General features: G+C 43.3%; 1 protein-coding gene across 3 annotated transcripts in view; it reads right to left on the bottom strand.

Annotated features, from left to right (window-relative positions):
* LOC115198843 (F-box DNA helicase 1-like) overlaps positions 1–16,899 on the bottom strand; it is a 42,551-nt gene that overhangs the window by 12,868 nt on the left and 12,784 nt on the right. Inside the window, exons 1-7 of one of the 3 annotated variants that reach the window (XR_003879304.1) lie at positions 12,168–12,499; positions 10,492–10,655; positions 10,333–10,408; positions 9,899–10,093; positions 9,636–9,761; positions 8,268–8,374; positions 7,347–7,481 (exon numbers count right to left, since the gene is read on the bottom strand). Coding sequence is in view for 2 of the 3 variants with exons in the window: in XM_029761177.1 (XP_029617037.1) it covers positions 7,347–7,481; positions 8,268–8,374; positions 9,636–9,761; positions 9,899–10,093; positions 10,333–10,408; positions 10,492–10,655; positions 12,168–12,237 (873 nt within the window). In the remaining variant the exon portion in view is untranslated. Of the gene's footprint in view, positions 1–7,346; positions 7,482–8,267; positions 8,375–9,635; positions 9,762–9,898; positions 10,094–10,332; positions 10,409–10,491; positions 10,656–12,167; positions 12,500–16,899 lie in introns of those variants that run through there. The other 2 variants (XM_029761177.1, XM_029761178.1) reach the window with 2 other exon arrangements.

Below are 16,899 nucleotides of genomic sequence, written 5' to 3'. Positions count from 1 at the left end.
TTCCCGTGGTATTAGGATTCTCTTGGCTCCAGTGACACAATCCCCTCATGAACTGGTCTGTTGGTGCCATCATGGGCAGGAGCCGGTTCTGCCACGCCCAGTGTCTGAAGTCAGCACAACCAGCCCCGGGATGTTTTCCTGGGGGCTTGGACGGTGCCCCGGACCTTCCCGCGGAGAACCAGGACCTTCGGGGGGGTGTTCAACAAGGCCCGGGCCACTTCGCTTCCGCCGCACCGACCATATGACTGTGGGATTGACCTTCTCCCTAGCACTACTCCACCCCAGGGACGACTGTACTCATTGTCGGGACCGGAGACCAAGGCTATGGACACCTACATTGGGGGCTCCCTAGCTGCAGGATTTATTGCGTCCTTTGTCCTCTCCCGCCGCCACAGGGTTCTTCTTTGTGGAGAAGAAGGACAAGACCCTGCGCCCGTGCATCGACTACCGGGACTCAATGACATAATGGTGAAGAACCGCTACCACTCATCTCCTCAGCCTTCGAGCCGCTCCAGGGTGCCACCGTGTTTTCCAAGCTGGATCTACGGAACGCCTACCACCTCGTGCGGATACGGGAGGGGGATGAGTGGAAGACCACCTTCAACATGGCCAGCGGCCACTACGAGTATTTGGTCATGCCATTTGGCCTCACCAACGCCCCTGCTGTGTTCCATGGTTTGGGTAAATTATGTTCTCCGCGACATGTTGTACTTGTTCGTTTTCGTCTACATTGATGTCATCCTTGTCTTCACCCGCTCCCCCCCAAGAACATGTGCTCCACATCCGACAGGATCTTCAACGCCTCCTGGAGAACCAGCTGTTTGTTAAGGCAGAGAAGTGAGGGTTCCATTGCTCCACCATCCCCTTTCTGGGGCACATCATCTCCGCTGGGAGTGTCCAGATGGATCTGGGAAGGTGAATGGTGGTGGATTGGCCCCAGATAACCGGATGTTCTTGCCTGCCACCCGGGCTCCTGCCGGACCCTGGCTTTTGGTGGCCCACCATGGTCCCTGACGTCTCCGCATTTGTCGCCGCTTGCACGGTGCACAAAACAAGACTCCGACAAGCTCCGGCTGGTCTCCTCCAACTTCTGCCTGTCCCTCATGTCCCTGGTCCCACAGCTCCCTGGACTTTGTCACGGGTCATCCCCCATCTGATGGCATCCCCGCCATCCTGACTGTGGTGGATCGGTTTTCCAAAGCCGCCCACTTCATTCCTCTCCCTAAACTACCCTCTGCCAAGGAGACGGCACAGCTCATGGTGCAGCACGTCTTCCGGATCCATGGACTACCGGTCGACATGGTCTCTGACCGGGGTCCTCAGTTCTCGTCTCGGTTCTGGAAGACGTTCTGCACCTTAATTGGGTCATCGGCCAGCCTGTCCTCCGGATTCCACCCCCAGTCTAACAGCCAGACGGAGCAAGCCAACCAGGATCTGGAGACTAGAGGTCGACCGATTATGATTTTTCAACGCCGATACCAATTATTGGAGGACCCAAAAAAAAAAACCGTTGCCGGTTAAATCGGACGATTAAATATTTTTTTGTTTGTAATAATGACAATTACAACAATACTGAATGAACACTTATTTTAACTTAATATAATACATAAATACTATCAATTTAACCTCAAATAAATAATGAAACATGTTCAATTTGGTTTAAATAATGCAAAAACAAAGTGTTGGAGAAGAAAGTAAAAGTGCAAAATGTGCCATGTAAAAAAGCTAACGATTAAGTTCCTTGCTCAGAACATGAGAACATATGAAAACTGGTGGTTCCTTTTAACATGAGTCTTCAATATTCCCAGGTAAGAAGTTTTAGGTTGTAGTTATTATAGGACTATTTCTCTCTATACGATTTGTATTTCATATACCTTTGACTATTGGATGTTCTTATAGGCACTTTAGTATTGCCAGTGTAACAGTATAGCTTCCGTCCCTCTCCTCGCTCCTACCTGGGCTCGAACCAGGAACACATCGACAACAGCCACCCTCGAAGCAGCGTTACCCATGTAGAGCAAGGGGAACAACTACTCCAAGTCTCAGAGCGAGTGACGTTTGAAACGCTATTAGCGCGCACCCGCTAACTAGCTAGCCATTTCACATCAGTTACACCAGTCTAATCTTGGGAGTTGATAGGCTTGAAGTCATAAACAGCGCAATGCTTGAAGAATTGCAAAGAGCTGCTGGCAAAACGCACAAAGGTGCTGTTTGAATGAATGCTTACGAGCCTGCTGCTGCCTACCATCGCTCAGTCAGACTGCTCTATCAAATATCAAATCATAGACTTAATTATAACATAACACACAGAAATACGAGCCTTTGGTCATTAATATGGTCGAATCCGGAAACTATCATTTCGAAAACGAAACGTTTATTATTTTAGTGAAATACGGAACCGTTCCGTATTTTATCTAACGGGTGGCATCCCTAAGTCTAAATATTCCTATTACATTGCACAACCTTCAATATTATGTCATAATTATGTACAATTCTGGCAAATTAATTACGGCCTTTGTTAGGAATAAATGGACTTCACACAGTCCGCAATGAGCCAGGCGGCTCAAACTGCTGTATATACCCTGACTGCTTGCACGGAACGCTAGAGAAGTGAAACAAATTCATGTTAGCAGGCAATATTAACTAAATAAGCAGGTTTAAAAATATACTGCTCAAAAAAATAAAGGGAACACTTAAACAACACATCCTAGATCTGAATGAAAAAATAATCTTATTAAATACTTTTTTCTTTACATAGTTGAATGTGCTAACAACAAAATCACACAAAAATAATGGAAATCCAATTTATCAACCCATATAGGTCTGGATTTGGAGTCACACTCAAAATTAAAGTGGAAAACCACACTACAGGCTGATCCAACTTTGATGTAATGTCCTTAAAACAAGTCAAAATTAGGCTCAGTAGTGTGTGTGGCCTCCACGTGCCTGTATGACCTCCCTACAACGCCTGGGCATGCTCCTGATGAGGTGGCGGATGGTCTCCTGAGGGATCTCCTCCCAGACCTGGACTAAAGCATCTGCCAACTCCTGGACAGTCTGTGGTGCAACGTGGCGTTCGTGGATGGAGCGAGACATGATGTCCCAGATGTGCACAATTGGATTCAGGTCTGGGGAACGGGCAGGCCAGTCCATAGCATCAATGCCTTCCTCTTGCAGGATCTGCTGACACACTCCAGCCACATGAGGTCTAGCATTGTCTTGCATTAGGAGGAACCCAGGGCCAACCGCACCAGCATATGGTCTCACAAGGGGTCTGAGGATCTCATCTCGGTACCAAATGGCAGTCAGGCTACCTCTGGCCACCCCACACCATGACTGACCCACCGCCAAACCGGTCATGCTGGAGGATGTTGCAGGCAGCAGAACGTTCTCCACGGCGTCTCCAGACTCTGTCACGTCTGTCACGTGCTCAGTGTGAACCTGCTTTCATCTGTGAAGAGCACAGGGCGCCAGTGGCGAATTTCCCAATCTTGGTGTTCTCTGGCAAATGCCAAACTTCTTGCACGGTGTTGGGCTGTAAGCACAACCCCCACCTGTGGACATCAGGCACTCATATCACACTCATGGAGTCTGTTTCTGACCGTTTGAGCAGACACATGCACATTTGTGGCCTGCTGGAGGTAATTTTGCAGGGCTCTGGCAGTGCTTCTCCTGCTCCTCCTTGCACAAAGGCAGAGGTAGTGGTCCTGCTGCTGGGTTGTTGCCCTCCTACGGCCTCCTCCACGTCTCCTGATGTACTGGCCTGTCTCCTGGTAGCGCCTCCATGCTCTGGACACTACGCTGACAGACACAGCAAACCTTCTTGCCACAGCTCGCATTGATGTGCCATCCTGGATGAGCTGCACTACCTGAGCCACTTGTGTGGGTTGTAGACTCCGTCTCATGCTACCACTAGAGTGAAAGCACTGCCAGCATTCAAAAGTGACCAAAACATCAGCTTGGAAGCATAGGAACTGAGAAGTGGTCTGTGGTCCCCACCTGCAGAACCACTCCTTTATTGGGGGTGTCTTGCTAATTGCCTATAATTTCCACCTGTTGTCTATTCCATTTGCACAACAGCATGTGAAATGTATTGTCAATCAGTGTTGCTTCCTAAGTGGAACTTGGAGTTACATTGTGTTGTTTAAGTGTTCCCTTTATTTTTTTGAGCAGTGTATATACTTGTGTATTGATTTTAAAGAAAGGCAACGACAGTGCTTTTTTCGCAAATGCGCTTGTTAAATCATTACCCATTTGTAGGCTGTGATTCGATGAGAAATTAACAGGCACCGCATCGATTATATGCAACGCAGGACACGTTAGATAAACTAGTAATATCATCAACCATGTGTAGTTAACTAGTGATTATGTTAAGATTGATAGTTTTTTATAAGCTAAGTTTAATGCTAGCTAGCAACTTACCTTGGCTTCTTGCTGCCCTCGCTTAACAGGTAACAGGAGCCATGCAGGCTCCTTGTGGAGTGCAATGTAAGGCAGGTGGTTAGAGCGTTGGACTAGTAACCGGAAGGTTGCAAAAACAAAACAAATAATTTTTAAATAAATAAATAATAATAAAATAAACCATTCTGAAAAATAAAAAAATAATTTACATTTTTTGTTAAAAAAATGGAAAAAAATAAATACAAAAATAACAAAAAACAAAATGGAGAAAAATATATATATAAATAAAAATCGGCAAATCGGTGGCCAAAAATACCAATTGTTATGAAAACTTGAAATCGGCCCTAATTAAATCGGCCATTCCGATTAACCTGTTGGGGATAGGGGGCAGTATTTGCACGGCCGGATAAAAAACGTACCCGATTTAATCTGGTTACTACTCCTGCCCAGTAACTAGAATATGCATATAATTGTTTGATTTGGATAGAAAACACCCTAAAGTTTCTAAAACTGTTTGAATGGTGTCTGTGAGTATAACAGAACTCATTTGGCAGGCCAAAACCTGAGAAGATTCCAAACAGGAAGCGCTCTCTCTGACTATTTCCTGGCCTTCTTAATCATCTCTAACCAAAACAGGGGATCTCTGGCATCACGTGACATTTTCTAACGCTCCCATAGGCTCTCAGAAGGCACCAGAACGATGAATGGTGGCTTTGCAGGCCATGGCTGAAAAACATTAGCGCATTTTGTAAGTGGTCGATCTGAGGACAATGAGACTGGAGGCGCGTGCACGAGCCGACACCATGTTTACTTTCTCTCTCTTTGAACGAAAACAACGACTCGTCGGAATATTATCGCTTTTTTACGAGAAAAATGGCATAAAAATAGATTTTAAACAGCGTTTGACATGCTTCGAAGTACGGTAATGGAACATTTTGAAATTTTTTGTCACGAAACACGTCGGGCGCATCACCCTTCGTTACCCTTCGGATAGTGTCTTGAACGCACTAACAAAACACCGCTATTTGGATATAACTATGGATTATTTTGAACCAAACCAACATTTGTTATTGAAGTAGAAGTCCTGGGAGTGCATTCTGACGAAGAACAGCAAAGGTAATCAAACTTTTCTAATAGTAAATCGGAGTTTGGTGAGTACCACACTTGATGGCCGGGCTATCTACTCAGAATATTGCAAAATGTGCTTTCACCGAAAAGCTATTTTAAAATCGGACATAGCGAGTGCATAAAGGAGTTCTGTATCTATAATTCTTAAAATATTTATGTCTTTTGTCAACGTTTATCGTGAGTAATTTAGTAAATTCACCGGAAGTGTTCGGTGGGAATGCTAGTCATATGCTAGTGTAAAAAGCTGTTTTTTGATATAAATATGCACTTGATTGAACAAAACATGCATGTATTGTATAACATAATGTCCTAGGATTGTCATCTGATGAAGATCATCAAAGGTTAGTGCTGCATTTAGCTGTGGTTTGGGTTTATGTGACATTATATGCTAGCTTGAAAAATGGGTGTCTGATTATTTCTGGCTGGGTACTCTGCTGACATAATCTAATGTTTTGCTTTCGTTGTAAAGCCTTTTTGAAATTGGACAGTGTGGTTAGATTAACGAGAGTCTCGTCTTTAAAATGGTGTAAAATAGTCATATGTTTGAGAAATTGAAGTAATAGCATTTCTAAGGTATTTGAATATCGCGCCACGGGATTACACTGGTTGTTGAGTAGACCTAGCCCATAGAGGTTAATCGGTCGACCTCTACTGGAGACTACTATACGCTGCCTGGTCTCTGCCAACCCCACCTCCTGGAGCCAGCAGCTGGGGTGGGTCAAATACGCCCGCAACACCCTTCCCTGGAACCAGATCCCGCTTTTCCCCAAACAGAAGGAAGGTCCTCATTCCCTCTGCCCAGATGTTAGTCCACCACTGTCGTCATACCTGGAGGAGAGCCCAGTCGGCCCTCAAGACCACCTCCAGGTATCGACGACAGGCAGATCACCATTGGACCACGGCTCCCCGGAAATCGTCTCGGGCAGAAAGTATGGCTATCCACCTGGGATCTGCCCCTCCGGGTAGAATCCCGCAAACTCTCCCCCCAGTTTATAGGGCCATTTCCCATCTCCAAAATGATTAGCCCTCTGCTGTGTTCATCTTCTGTTGCCCGGTACCCTTCATACACATCCCACCTTTCATGTGTCCAGAGTTAAACCCATATCTCACAGCCCTTTGTCTCCTGTTTCCATCTTTCCCATTATCCCCTGTGTATTTATACCTGTGTTCTCTGTTCGTCTTGTTTGTCAAGTCCACCAGCGTTTGTCTCATCTCCTGCTTTTCCCCAGTCTCTTTTCTCACCCTCCTGGTTTTGACCCGTCTCTGAGCCCGCCTGCCTGACCATTCTGCCTGCCGTCCTGTACCTTTGCCCCAACTCTGGATTACCAATCTGTGCCTGACCCGACCCTGAAGTCTTGTACCTTTCCCCCACTACTCTGGCTATCGACCCCTGCCTGCCTTGACCTGTCGTTTGCCTGCCCTTTGCTGTAATAGACAGTGTCACTTCGACACAGTCTACATCTGGGTCTTACCTTCAAACCTGATACACAAGCTTTGTGAATGAACAGGAGTTCACCATCTCAAATACAACTGCTGTATGTACTAAATCCCTTTTATGACTTAACATTCACTGCCTCAGCCCGGCTTAGGCACACTAAATGTAACAGTGATAACATGATTTCCCCGTAGGGGCTCTCTGACCGACTGACTAGCTTTTACAGTTGGCTAACAGGTCTGACTGGTTAGCTGTTAGTGGAATGTGGGCAATTTTTCTAGATCTCCTGCACCCACACCTGTCTGAAGAGATCAGGTCTGGTTGAGAGACATTGCAAATCAAAATGTGGTATGGTGGTAGGGAGGAGGAAGTGGGGCCTTACATATTGGAGTGGCAGTTTGCACATGGCGAGGGGCCAGTCGGGCATGATGTGGTTATGACACTCCCGCACGGAGCAGCAGGGGGGCTGGCCCTCGGTCAGCAGAGCGCTGGTCAACTCTGTCCTCAGGAAGTACTCCTGGGGAACAACAGGAAGTTAAAGGGTTAACCATGGGAGGAGTTAGCCTGGTCCCGTATTCACAAAGAGTCTCAGAGCAGGAGTGCTGATCTAGGATCAGTTTTGCCTTTTAGATCACAAGGAAAATAATTATATGGACAAGTGGATCTGGCCTTAGATCAGCACTCCTGCTCTGAGAAGCTTTTTGAGCCTTGGTCCCATACTGTACGTGCTGTAGCGCTTCCTACTCTCCAATCACTGTCAAGCCATACACAGAGGGTTGGCTAACAACACAGACTAGACCACCAGGCTATGGGAGGAGGCTTTCACAGAACATAAATTCAATTGGAACACATTCACTTGCACAGTGACGTGCTCATTTGCGTCACATAAATGTCACCCAAAGAGGAATGAGGCTTTCTCAGAATTACATTACCACAACATCCTGCTTCAATGAACAGCTTGTACATTTCTCTGAGACGGTGTTTGAGAAATAACACACAAAAGACAGAAAGACTGGGAATAGGAGAGAGTTAAGTAGAGCGAAGGAGTGTGTTAAAGAGTGATGGAGAGGATTATGGAGGGGTAGAGGGGGTGGAGTAGAAGAATAAGAGAGAGAGAAGAAGTGAAGAGGGATGAGTGTAGTGGAGGGGGTCAGTGCCAGAGGAGGTTGCTGAGGGGAGGACAACTCATAATAATGGCCTGAATGGAATCAAACAAGGTTTCTATGTGTTTAATACCATTCCATTCCAGCCATTATTATGAGCCGTCCTCCACTCACCAGCCTCCGGTGATCAGTGCTCTCACCCCAGCTAGTGTGAGGATGTTGGTGATGTTCTTGGTGATGACCAGAGAGCTCTTGGCCCGAGTTACTGCCACATACAGCAGATTCCACTCATCGTCTGGGATGTCACCTAGAGGACGAGGGAGAAAACAGTGGAGTCAGCCACTAACAAACATTGGTACTGTAATACATTAACCAATGTTCTGACTTGGCGTAGGCCGTGGACCAATGCAAACAGTCATTGGCCTTAGATAAGTTCTTTGGGCTAGGGGGCAGTATTTTGACGTCCGGATGAAAAAACGTGCCCAAAGTAAACTGCCTGCTACTCAGGCCCAGAAGCTAGGATATGCATATAATTGGTAGATATGGATAGAAAACACTGTAAAGTTTCTAAAACTGTTACAATTATGTCTGTGAGTATAACAGAACTTATTTGGCAGGCGAAACCCCGAGGACAAACCATCCAGAAATTTGTTTTTTTTGAGATGACAGTGTTCTCAATGGGTTTCTCAATGTGTATCTAGATTTATAAGGCACTTGCTTGCAGTTCCTATCGCTTCCACTAGTCTTCATAAATTGGTTGATGTTTTTCTTTAGAGAAATGAAGAAGTATGGCAGTTCAGAACGAGGGTCCAGCCTAGTGCACTCTGTTTTGATGCACGCTCCAGTTCACGTGCTTCACGTTGTTTTTATCCGGTATTGAACACCGTTTATCCAGTCTTAAATTTGATCGATTATTTACGTTACAAAATACCTAAAGTTGTATTAGGAAAGTTGTTTCAAATGTTTGGACAGCGTTTACAGGTAATTTATTCGATATTTTGTAGTCATGCTGGGCGAGTTGGAACCGGTCTTTTTCTGAATCAAACGTGCCAAATAAATGGACATTTGAGATATAACGACGGAATTAATCAAACAAAAAGGACCATTTGTGATGTTTATGGGACATATTGGAGTGCCAACAGAGGAAGTTCTTCAAAGGTAAGGCATGAATTAAATCATTATTTCTGACTTTTGTGTTGCGCCTGGCAGGTTGAAATCTGATTTTCATGTGTTGGTATGCTGGGCGCTGTCCTAAGATAATCGCATGGTTTGCTTTCCCCTTAAAGCCTTTCTTAAATATGACACGGTGCCTAGATTAACGAGAAGTTAAGCTTTAATTTGGTGTGTTGCACTTGTGAATGTATGAAAGCTAAATATTTTAATTCATCTTTTTTAAATTTGGCGCTCTGCCATTTCACTGGATGTTGTCAAATCGATCCCGTTAACGGGTGTTGAGCCCAAAGAAGATAAGAGTTGGTATTTGGATAGATTTTCCAACTGCCTAATGATTGCGCACACACACACACACACACACACACACACACACACACACACACACACACACACACCTCCTGAGCAGCTGGAAAGTCTGGGTAAATTGTGGGCGGCACAGGGGACTTTAGCAAAGTCATCAGTGATCACCACCGTGTCAAACTCCAGACCCTTTGACTTATGGACTGTCCCCAGGATAAAATCTAAGAGATAAAAGAGAGAGACAGCAGGGGAGGGTTGATACAAATGAGAAAGATCAGACTCTCAAATACAAATACAGCAATTCATAACTCTGTGTGTCTGTACAGTGTGTGTGTACAGTACGTAACTGTGTGTGTACCTGCGTGTTGGGCCTCTCTCTCTGTGCAGCCGTAGAGGCGTTCCACCAGCTCAGGGATGCGGCTGTTGTATTTCTCCACCATGGAGAGTTTGCCCTCCAACTCACGGTCCTCTGTCTTTTTAGCGTAACTCTTCAGCCCAAAGTAGCCCCCCAGACTATGCTGGGTGAACCTACGGATGAAGCTGTCCTTGATGCCTAGAGAACAGGGAGAGAAGGAGAAGGGAGCACGTTTAAAAAGGGAGAGAGCTAGTTACACTGCAGAGTAGAGCTAAACCTATTGACACAAAAGACACTACCAATAAAACAATGAGTATTGAGAAAGCTAAGGCAGGATACTGTCTAACCGAAAACAGATATCACATAGGTACAACATACTAATTCACTTGCATTAAAATTGCAGAACTGAGGCAAGGAGCAGTGTGTGCGCCACTCACCTCGAGAGCGGTTATTTTCTGGCTGCATCAGAACCCAAATGTCCATGATTCTTTTCAGGCCAAAATTCTCCACCCCCTGGAGTGGAAAATACATGTCTTACACAAGACCCAAACACGTGTGTGTGTGTGTGTGTTGGGGGGGGGTGTATGGAGACTCACTCCTATGATGTGCAGCCTACAGTGGGGGTTGGCGTCGGTGAGTCTGACTGCTTGGTCGAACACGGAGAGGTTAGAGCGAGACAGCACTGCTATCTTGCCCCGGCCAGGACTCAACCCTGTAGTCAGGAGACGCAGTGAGTCCACAGCCTTACCCCGCACACAGCCTGTGGATGGATGGACAGACACGCACATTAAAGAGCAGGTTGCACTATATACTTCCACAAATCTAACAACGTAGATTGATGATATTCCACCTAAAAACGGTCTTTATGCAAAAACGTATTCAAAAATAAATATTTTCTCCATTTGAATTACATTGATCAAAAACTCAAACCAACAATATATTGCATCTTTTATGTCACGAATGGAACAGCCTGGTGGTGGCGGCAGTGAACTACAACCTCTGTTTACCGGCATGCACGTTTGGTCGAAATGCTAGAAGATGGGAAGAAACCGGCTCGTGAGGATACGGCGGGCAGACTGGGCCCGGGGGAACACCTGGTGCTTCAGTCATATGCGGGGCTCAATTTTCCCCTAAATGATTGCGATGCCTACCAACAGTGGAAGAGTGATTCAAATAAATTATTAAACTAGCCAGCTAAGTGCACCGGGCCATGCAAAACGAACTGGCCCACTTGTCGTATTGGGACTTTGTTTGAAGGATGAAACAAATCAGAATGTTTAACAGCAACCTAATTCTGCAATCTTCCCTTTACAACAAACTGATCTAATCAGAACCAAATAAGAGCATAGTAGTCATGGAACACCATGGATATTTTACCGGCATGTTTACACAATTCAGAAAATCTACTTTAGACCTAGAAATATGAAGTAGGTGCACAAAGTAAACATAGTGGATCACTTTCAGTGACAACTAAGAGCGATAAAGCGTGAGGCTAAACTCCTTTGTTTTGGTCCCATACCTACCCGCTCTAAGAGCAAAAATTGAACCCATGCACAGATGCTGTGTGAAGGTGTGAGAGTGAGGTCTTGCATCTTGCTTAACGCAACGTAACTTTGCTGAGTCAACCTTCAAAAGGCCAAGTGCAGCAGTTCTTATATATAGCAAGAATGTTGCTGTCTGAGTTCGGAGGGACGGACACCAAAGCGGTGCATTAACCAGAGTGGATCAATCCCCCAAGCGGAGTGGTCTAATGGGAGGGATATGTAATCTGAAAAGTAGCTGTTATTAGCTGAGAGGTTTGGAACTCTATTTGTTATTATATTAATGTATACGGCCTGGTGATGTTACCAGGCAAGCCAAAACTCCACCCAGGAAAATGACATTATCAACAAAAATCACTGTAGCAATCTTTCCCCATTGAAAGCAGTGGAGCCAAGCCTGAAATCAAGCAACATGGACACACATAGTTTAAATTTGGATTATAGCGCCTGTCCAAATGTTGTGAATCATATACTCGGTGGCCAGTTTATTAGGTTCCCCACCTCGTTCACAAAAATGGTTCGCTCCTACAGACAGTGAGATGAGTGGTCTTGGCTTGCTACATAAAACAGGCAGACAGTCATTACGGCATTCAGAGAATACAATCTGCAAAACGAGTGATCTAAGAGACCTAGCGTGGTATGATCGCCGGTTCCAGTATCTCAGAAACAAGAAGTGGCTTAAGTGGGCATGCAATCACCAACAGTGGACAATTGAGGAGTGGAATAACCACCTGGTCTGACGAATCCAGGTTCCTGTTGTGTCATGCTGATGGCTGAGTCAGGATTTGGCATAAGCAGCATGTGTCCATGGCCCCATAGTGCCTGGTATCAACAGTACAGGCTGGTGACGGTGGTATAATGGTGTGGGGAATGTTTTCCTTGCACACATTACGTCCCTTGATACCAAGTGAGCAATGTCTCCATGCCCTAAAGAATTCAGGCTGTTCTGGAGACAAAGGGGGGTTCGACCAGGTACTAGATGGGTGTACCTAATAAACTAACTACTAAGTGTATATTCATGTCATAGTCACCAGTCAACTCAATTACAATCAAAGGTTACTTAAACTTGTCATGAGAATTTTGGATCACAATGATAATAACTAACAATCAATAAGCTTTGACTAATCCCCAAAGTTTGTAAGACACTGGGTTAATAAGTCAAAGACTCAGCTTCTGCAAAAGGTCTGTACAGTTTATTCAGAGAACGTTCTGAAGTCCATAATACAAAGACATCAATTTTATAGCTCACTCCCTACTCACGCACATACATACGAACAGTAGATATCCTACGCACATACATACACACGAACAGTAGGGGAGTTGTATCCCTCCCCAGAGTTCTCACCACTGTTAATCACTACCCAGCGCTGTCAGTCCAATTCCCCCGAGTTTAGAGGAACCTTGAAAATGACTCCCTGTCCTATCATAAGTTTCTCAGAGTTCTAGCCAGGTCGGGTCAAACACAGTTGAATTGTTCTCGATATTTTCTTAGACTCACACACATTTCTATCCCTCACATCTATACCAAACCTTATTGGACTTACGTTTAGTACTTTAATTATTCATTATACATGCTACATAACCCAATAATCACTAATAGTTCGGTTTCAGGGTGGAATTATTTCTTCATTACCTTTAAACGTATAAATTCCCTTATCAAAACTTCAACCAGTGAATGCTAGCGATGGCTAGCTATGCTAGCTCTTCTACCAGTCTGTCTTAGTGAGTTGTAGCATGCTAATAGAAAACTTTTATATTTTAAAGGGGAAGTATGTTGCATTGGACATTTTAAACAACATTCCCAGCTAATGAGAAAACAGACATGGCATTTAATTTAGAGAATGAACAAGATTGGACTAGGCAACCTTGGGGATAATTTGAATGGGTGCCAATGGCAGCTAGAGGAATTTTTTAATCGGTACCCCAGTACGACCCACGTTAACATAGTGGGCCAGGAAATAACACGGACTTTAAAAAATTGCCCCTATTACAGTGTTAACTGTAAAATATCAGCTGTTGTACAATCTGATACAAACACAGGGGGAAAAAAATGTACCAATGAAACATTGCGGTTTTGGTCCTCACAGACACAGGTCTCATCCCAAAAGGCACCTATTCCTTATATGGCAGTTTGTTGGCAGGTGTGAAGTCATCTTACTCCATCCAAACACGAATGCACTTTAAATTGCATTCCAAACTAACCACAAATACTTGTCTTTACAGTTTCCATTAGAGTATTGGCAACTGTGTCTTTATGGAAACAATGGACATAACTTATGATGCTTATGTTGACCTCAAAGTACTCACACAAATGTTTCTTTTGTTATAATTTTAAAAGAAATCACAAATAAAAACAGATTTTAAAAAGTAAAGTAGAAAATGAGACGTATTAAAAGACAGGACTGAACTTGTGCATTTTCTTTGCATCAAAATATAACCACACTAAAAAACAAGACATGTATATTTCACAATAATAGCATTCTGCCCCAAACATTTATCCAAATCAGCAAGAAACACAACTTTAGACTAACAGAGATCATGGGGGGCAGGTCTAGGCCAATCATCATCAAGGGTACCCCGTTGTCAGTGTCTCTAGGTGCTAGGAGATTGGCTGAGTAACTCTGTTCCACACTGTTACCTTTGTGGGAGAAAGGTAGACATGCTGAGGGAAGAAAATTAGAAATACATTAGCTAGCGAAAGAGGAGACTGGCAGCAGGCCCTGAGTGGAAATAGCAGATGGCTATGTATCCCCAAGCAGGAACCACATAAAGGCCAGGCAAGCTGAAGTTTGGTTTAACTCTGTTCATTACAACATATTTGGGGGTTTGAGAACCATGTGACGTATTGACTAACAAGATGATAAGACAATATCAACTTTTTGAAGGTTCTACAGTGGTTGTATTATACTGAACTAATGACACAGGTTAAAATGATAAGATTACTGGAAAGGACCTCTGGGATTTAATTTGGATGGACCTTTTTCAATTCAGTTTTAAACTGGGTATACAGGAAGATGGAAATGTTTTGAAATATATCCAAATGGGTTCTGAAGGACAGGGACAGAGAAGGGAGAGGAAACATTTAATGGTGTCAAATGCCCTGAATCCTAAGAATTTCCCATGAAGACTGATCAACTTCACTAGAAATTATTGGAACAGGTGGGATTTAAATATAAAATGAATAAGAAACACCAGTCTCTATTCAGAGTGTACAATTACTTTGAAATTCTATTATTTCCATATGAAAATGATAAAGAGTTGTAATCTTAAATTGACTAGATACTCAAATAATTGTATTTTTTGATTTAACATGTTGTTGAATCATGTGTTCAGTGGGAAAATGAGCAGTTCCATGGGGTTATTGTCTTTGGGTAAAAATACACATGTGCTTTGTTCAGTCTGCATATAGAAAGGAAATATCTGTTAACAAGGGATGACAGTCACTCCAAATGGATTATGATATAAGTAAAGATGATTTCATTGTGTTTTTGTTTCAATACAAAATTTGCAACATTGGGATATTGAAGTTTGCGAGAGGTTATGTTGTTAAATGATCTGTAACTTGTCTGAGAGATCACCAGTAGAATAAGGGAGTTATCATGGAAGGTGATGTCAGAATGCATGAGAGAGATATTTTTACAACAAGTGTGTGTGAAGCTCGAACTCTCCCTAACCAGCGGAAGAGTGAAGGACAACTGCGTCTGATGACCTGTGAACTGTATCTGAAATAGACATGCTGGAATGATATGTGCTGGAGGAGGAAGACTAAAAGGGGAATAGGTTACTGACCTTTCATTACCAGGCCTCATGACAGAAAAACAGAGGCAAATGGGGGTGTAATATGAATAGATAGCATTGGTATTACAAGTTTAGTATAAAATGTACATTTTTAAGGGAATGAAGCACTAAGGACTGAATTCTGATTTGGGTTGGACAATTTATAACACGTTTCAGTTATGATTTGGACATAGAACTGTTTAAATTTACTAGGCCTAGGGAAGCTCTGGAAACTAAATCCTGAGACAGGGAGGTTGACAGAACTTACAGAAGATTAAAGGTTTTTGTTTCTTTTGTTTTATTATGTCATTAGAAATGTAATGTTAAATTGTATTGATATAATTGATTGCATAAAAAGTTTATAGTCTGTTTTGCGATACACACAAGGATGAAGGAGGAGACCAACATTATGAGTAGTGGTTTAGTTACATTATGAGTAGTGGTCACTTATTACAAATATGCAGTTATTGTAATTTATTTTGCTCTTTTCTTGTCTGGTCAATTTATTTTTGTTTTAAGGAACATAAGTGTGTTTATTGTTCCTGAGGAGGGAATGATATAAATTGACTAAAATTGATTTGAGAATGTTTAAGTATGTATCAAACTGTGGAAGGAAATTAGTAGTAAATTGTGTTATGGGTTAGAAGAACTATGACTGCATTGGGGATCTGAGGGGGCTCATAAATGAAGGTTATGGTAGTAGAGGGGTGTTATTTCTAGAGACTATGTATATTAATAGAAGAGAGAACTCACAGAAGAGAAAGGACAGCTGGCTGTGAAAAATATAGGGATGCACAACATAGGGACAATTCTGAGTAAATTGAACATTACACATACCTAGATTATGGGAAGAGTAAAAGTGATAGTGGTGACATTTAACACTATGGTAAAAGTTTAAGAGTTATGACTTGGAGTTTTAAGAGGTTGGATAGTCTTCCAACTGGAAGACACTTGACTGATTACATGTTATTCTAACAGCAGTTGCTGTAGGGACCATAATTTGGCTATCATTATGTATAAGAATATCTGTGGTAGGAGGCGAGGTATTTGAGACAATGTTTAAATAGGGCTGTTATTTAAATATTACAAAGTAGTGATCTTGACATGAGAAGAAAGTCTGTTGTCAGGAAATAACCCATGTGTTAGTGTGTATGTCCTCAGGAGAAAAGCAGCACATAAGCCAGAAATAACCAAGGGCATGGGCTGACTTCTAGAGATTGAGTGTACATCAAGATACACCAGGCTGGGGGTATACTTCTTACAGCACCTGCAGTGGTAAAGATCATCATGTCTCTCTTCGGTGGGCGCATAATTCTCACAAGAAGTAAGGTCCAGCTGAATAATGGGTGAGCTTGAAAGCACCATGACAGAGGACGCGGACAGAGAGAGACTAGATTCCACTGTAGACATACAGTTGTTGGGTTTGGGAGCTACTTATTTTATTGGTTAATGCATCATATGAAAAAGGACAGATGTTAGGGTAATTGTGATCTAAACAACATGTTAAAGGCATTAATGTGAAAGCATATACAGTATTGAATTACTTCAAGAAGATATAATGTTTATTAGGGATATGCCTATCAGTTGAAATGGAGCAGATGGGAAACAAAGTGAAAATGGCATGATTTGGGAACACCTCGCAGAACCTGTGGCCGAAAGGGGAAGACTGGGTGGAAGCATGAGGAA

This window comes from Salmo trutta, chromosome 8 (assembly GCF_901001165.1).
Source record: "Salmo trutta chromosome 8, fSalTru1.1, whole genome shotgun sequence".
NCBI classification, from domain to species: Eukaryota; Metazoa; Chordata; class Actinopteri; order Salmoniformes; family Salmonidae; genus Salmo; species Salmo trutta.
The sequence above is the reverse complement of the archived record's forward strand: the minus strand, read 5'-3'. Positions and strand labels throughout refer to the sequence as shown.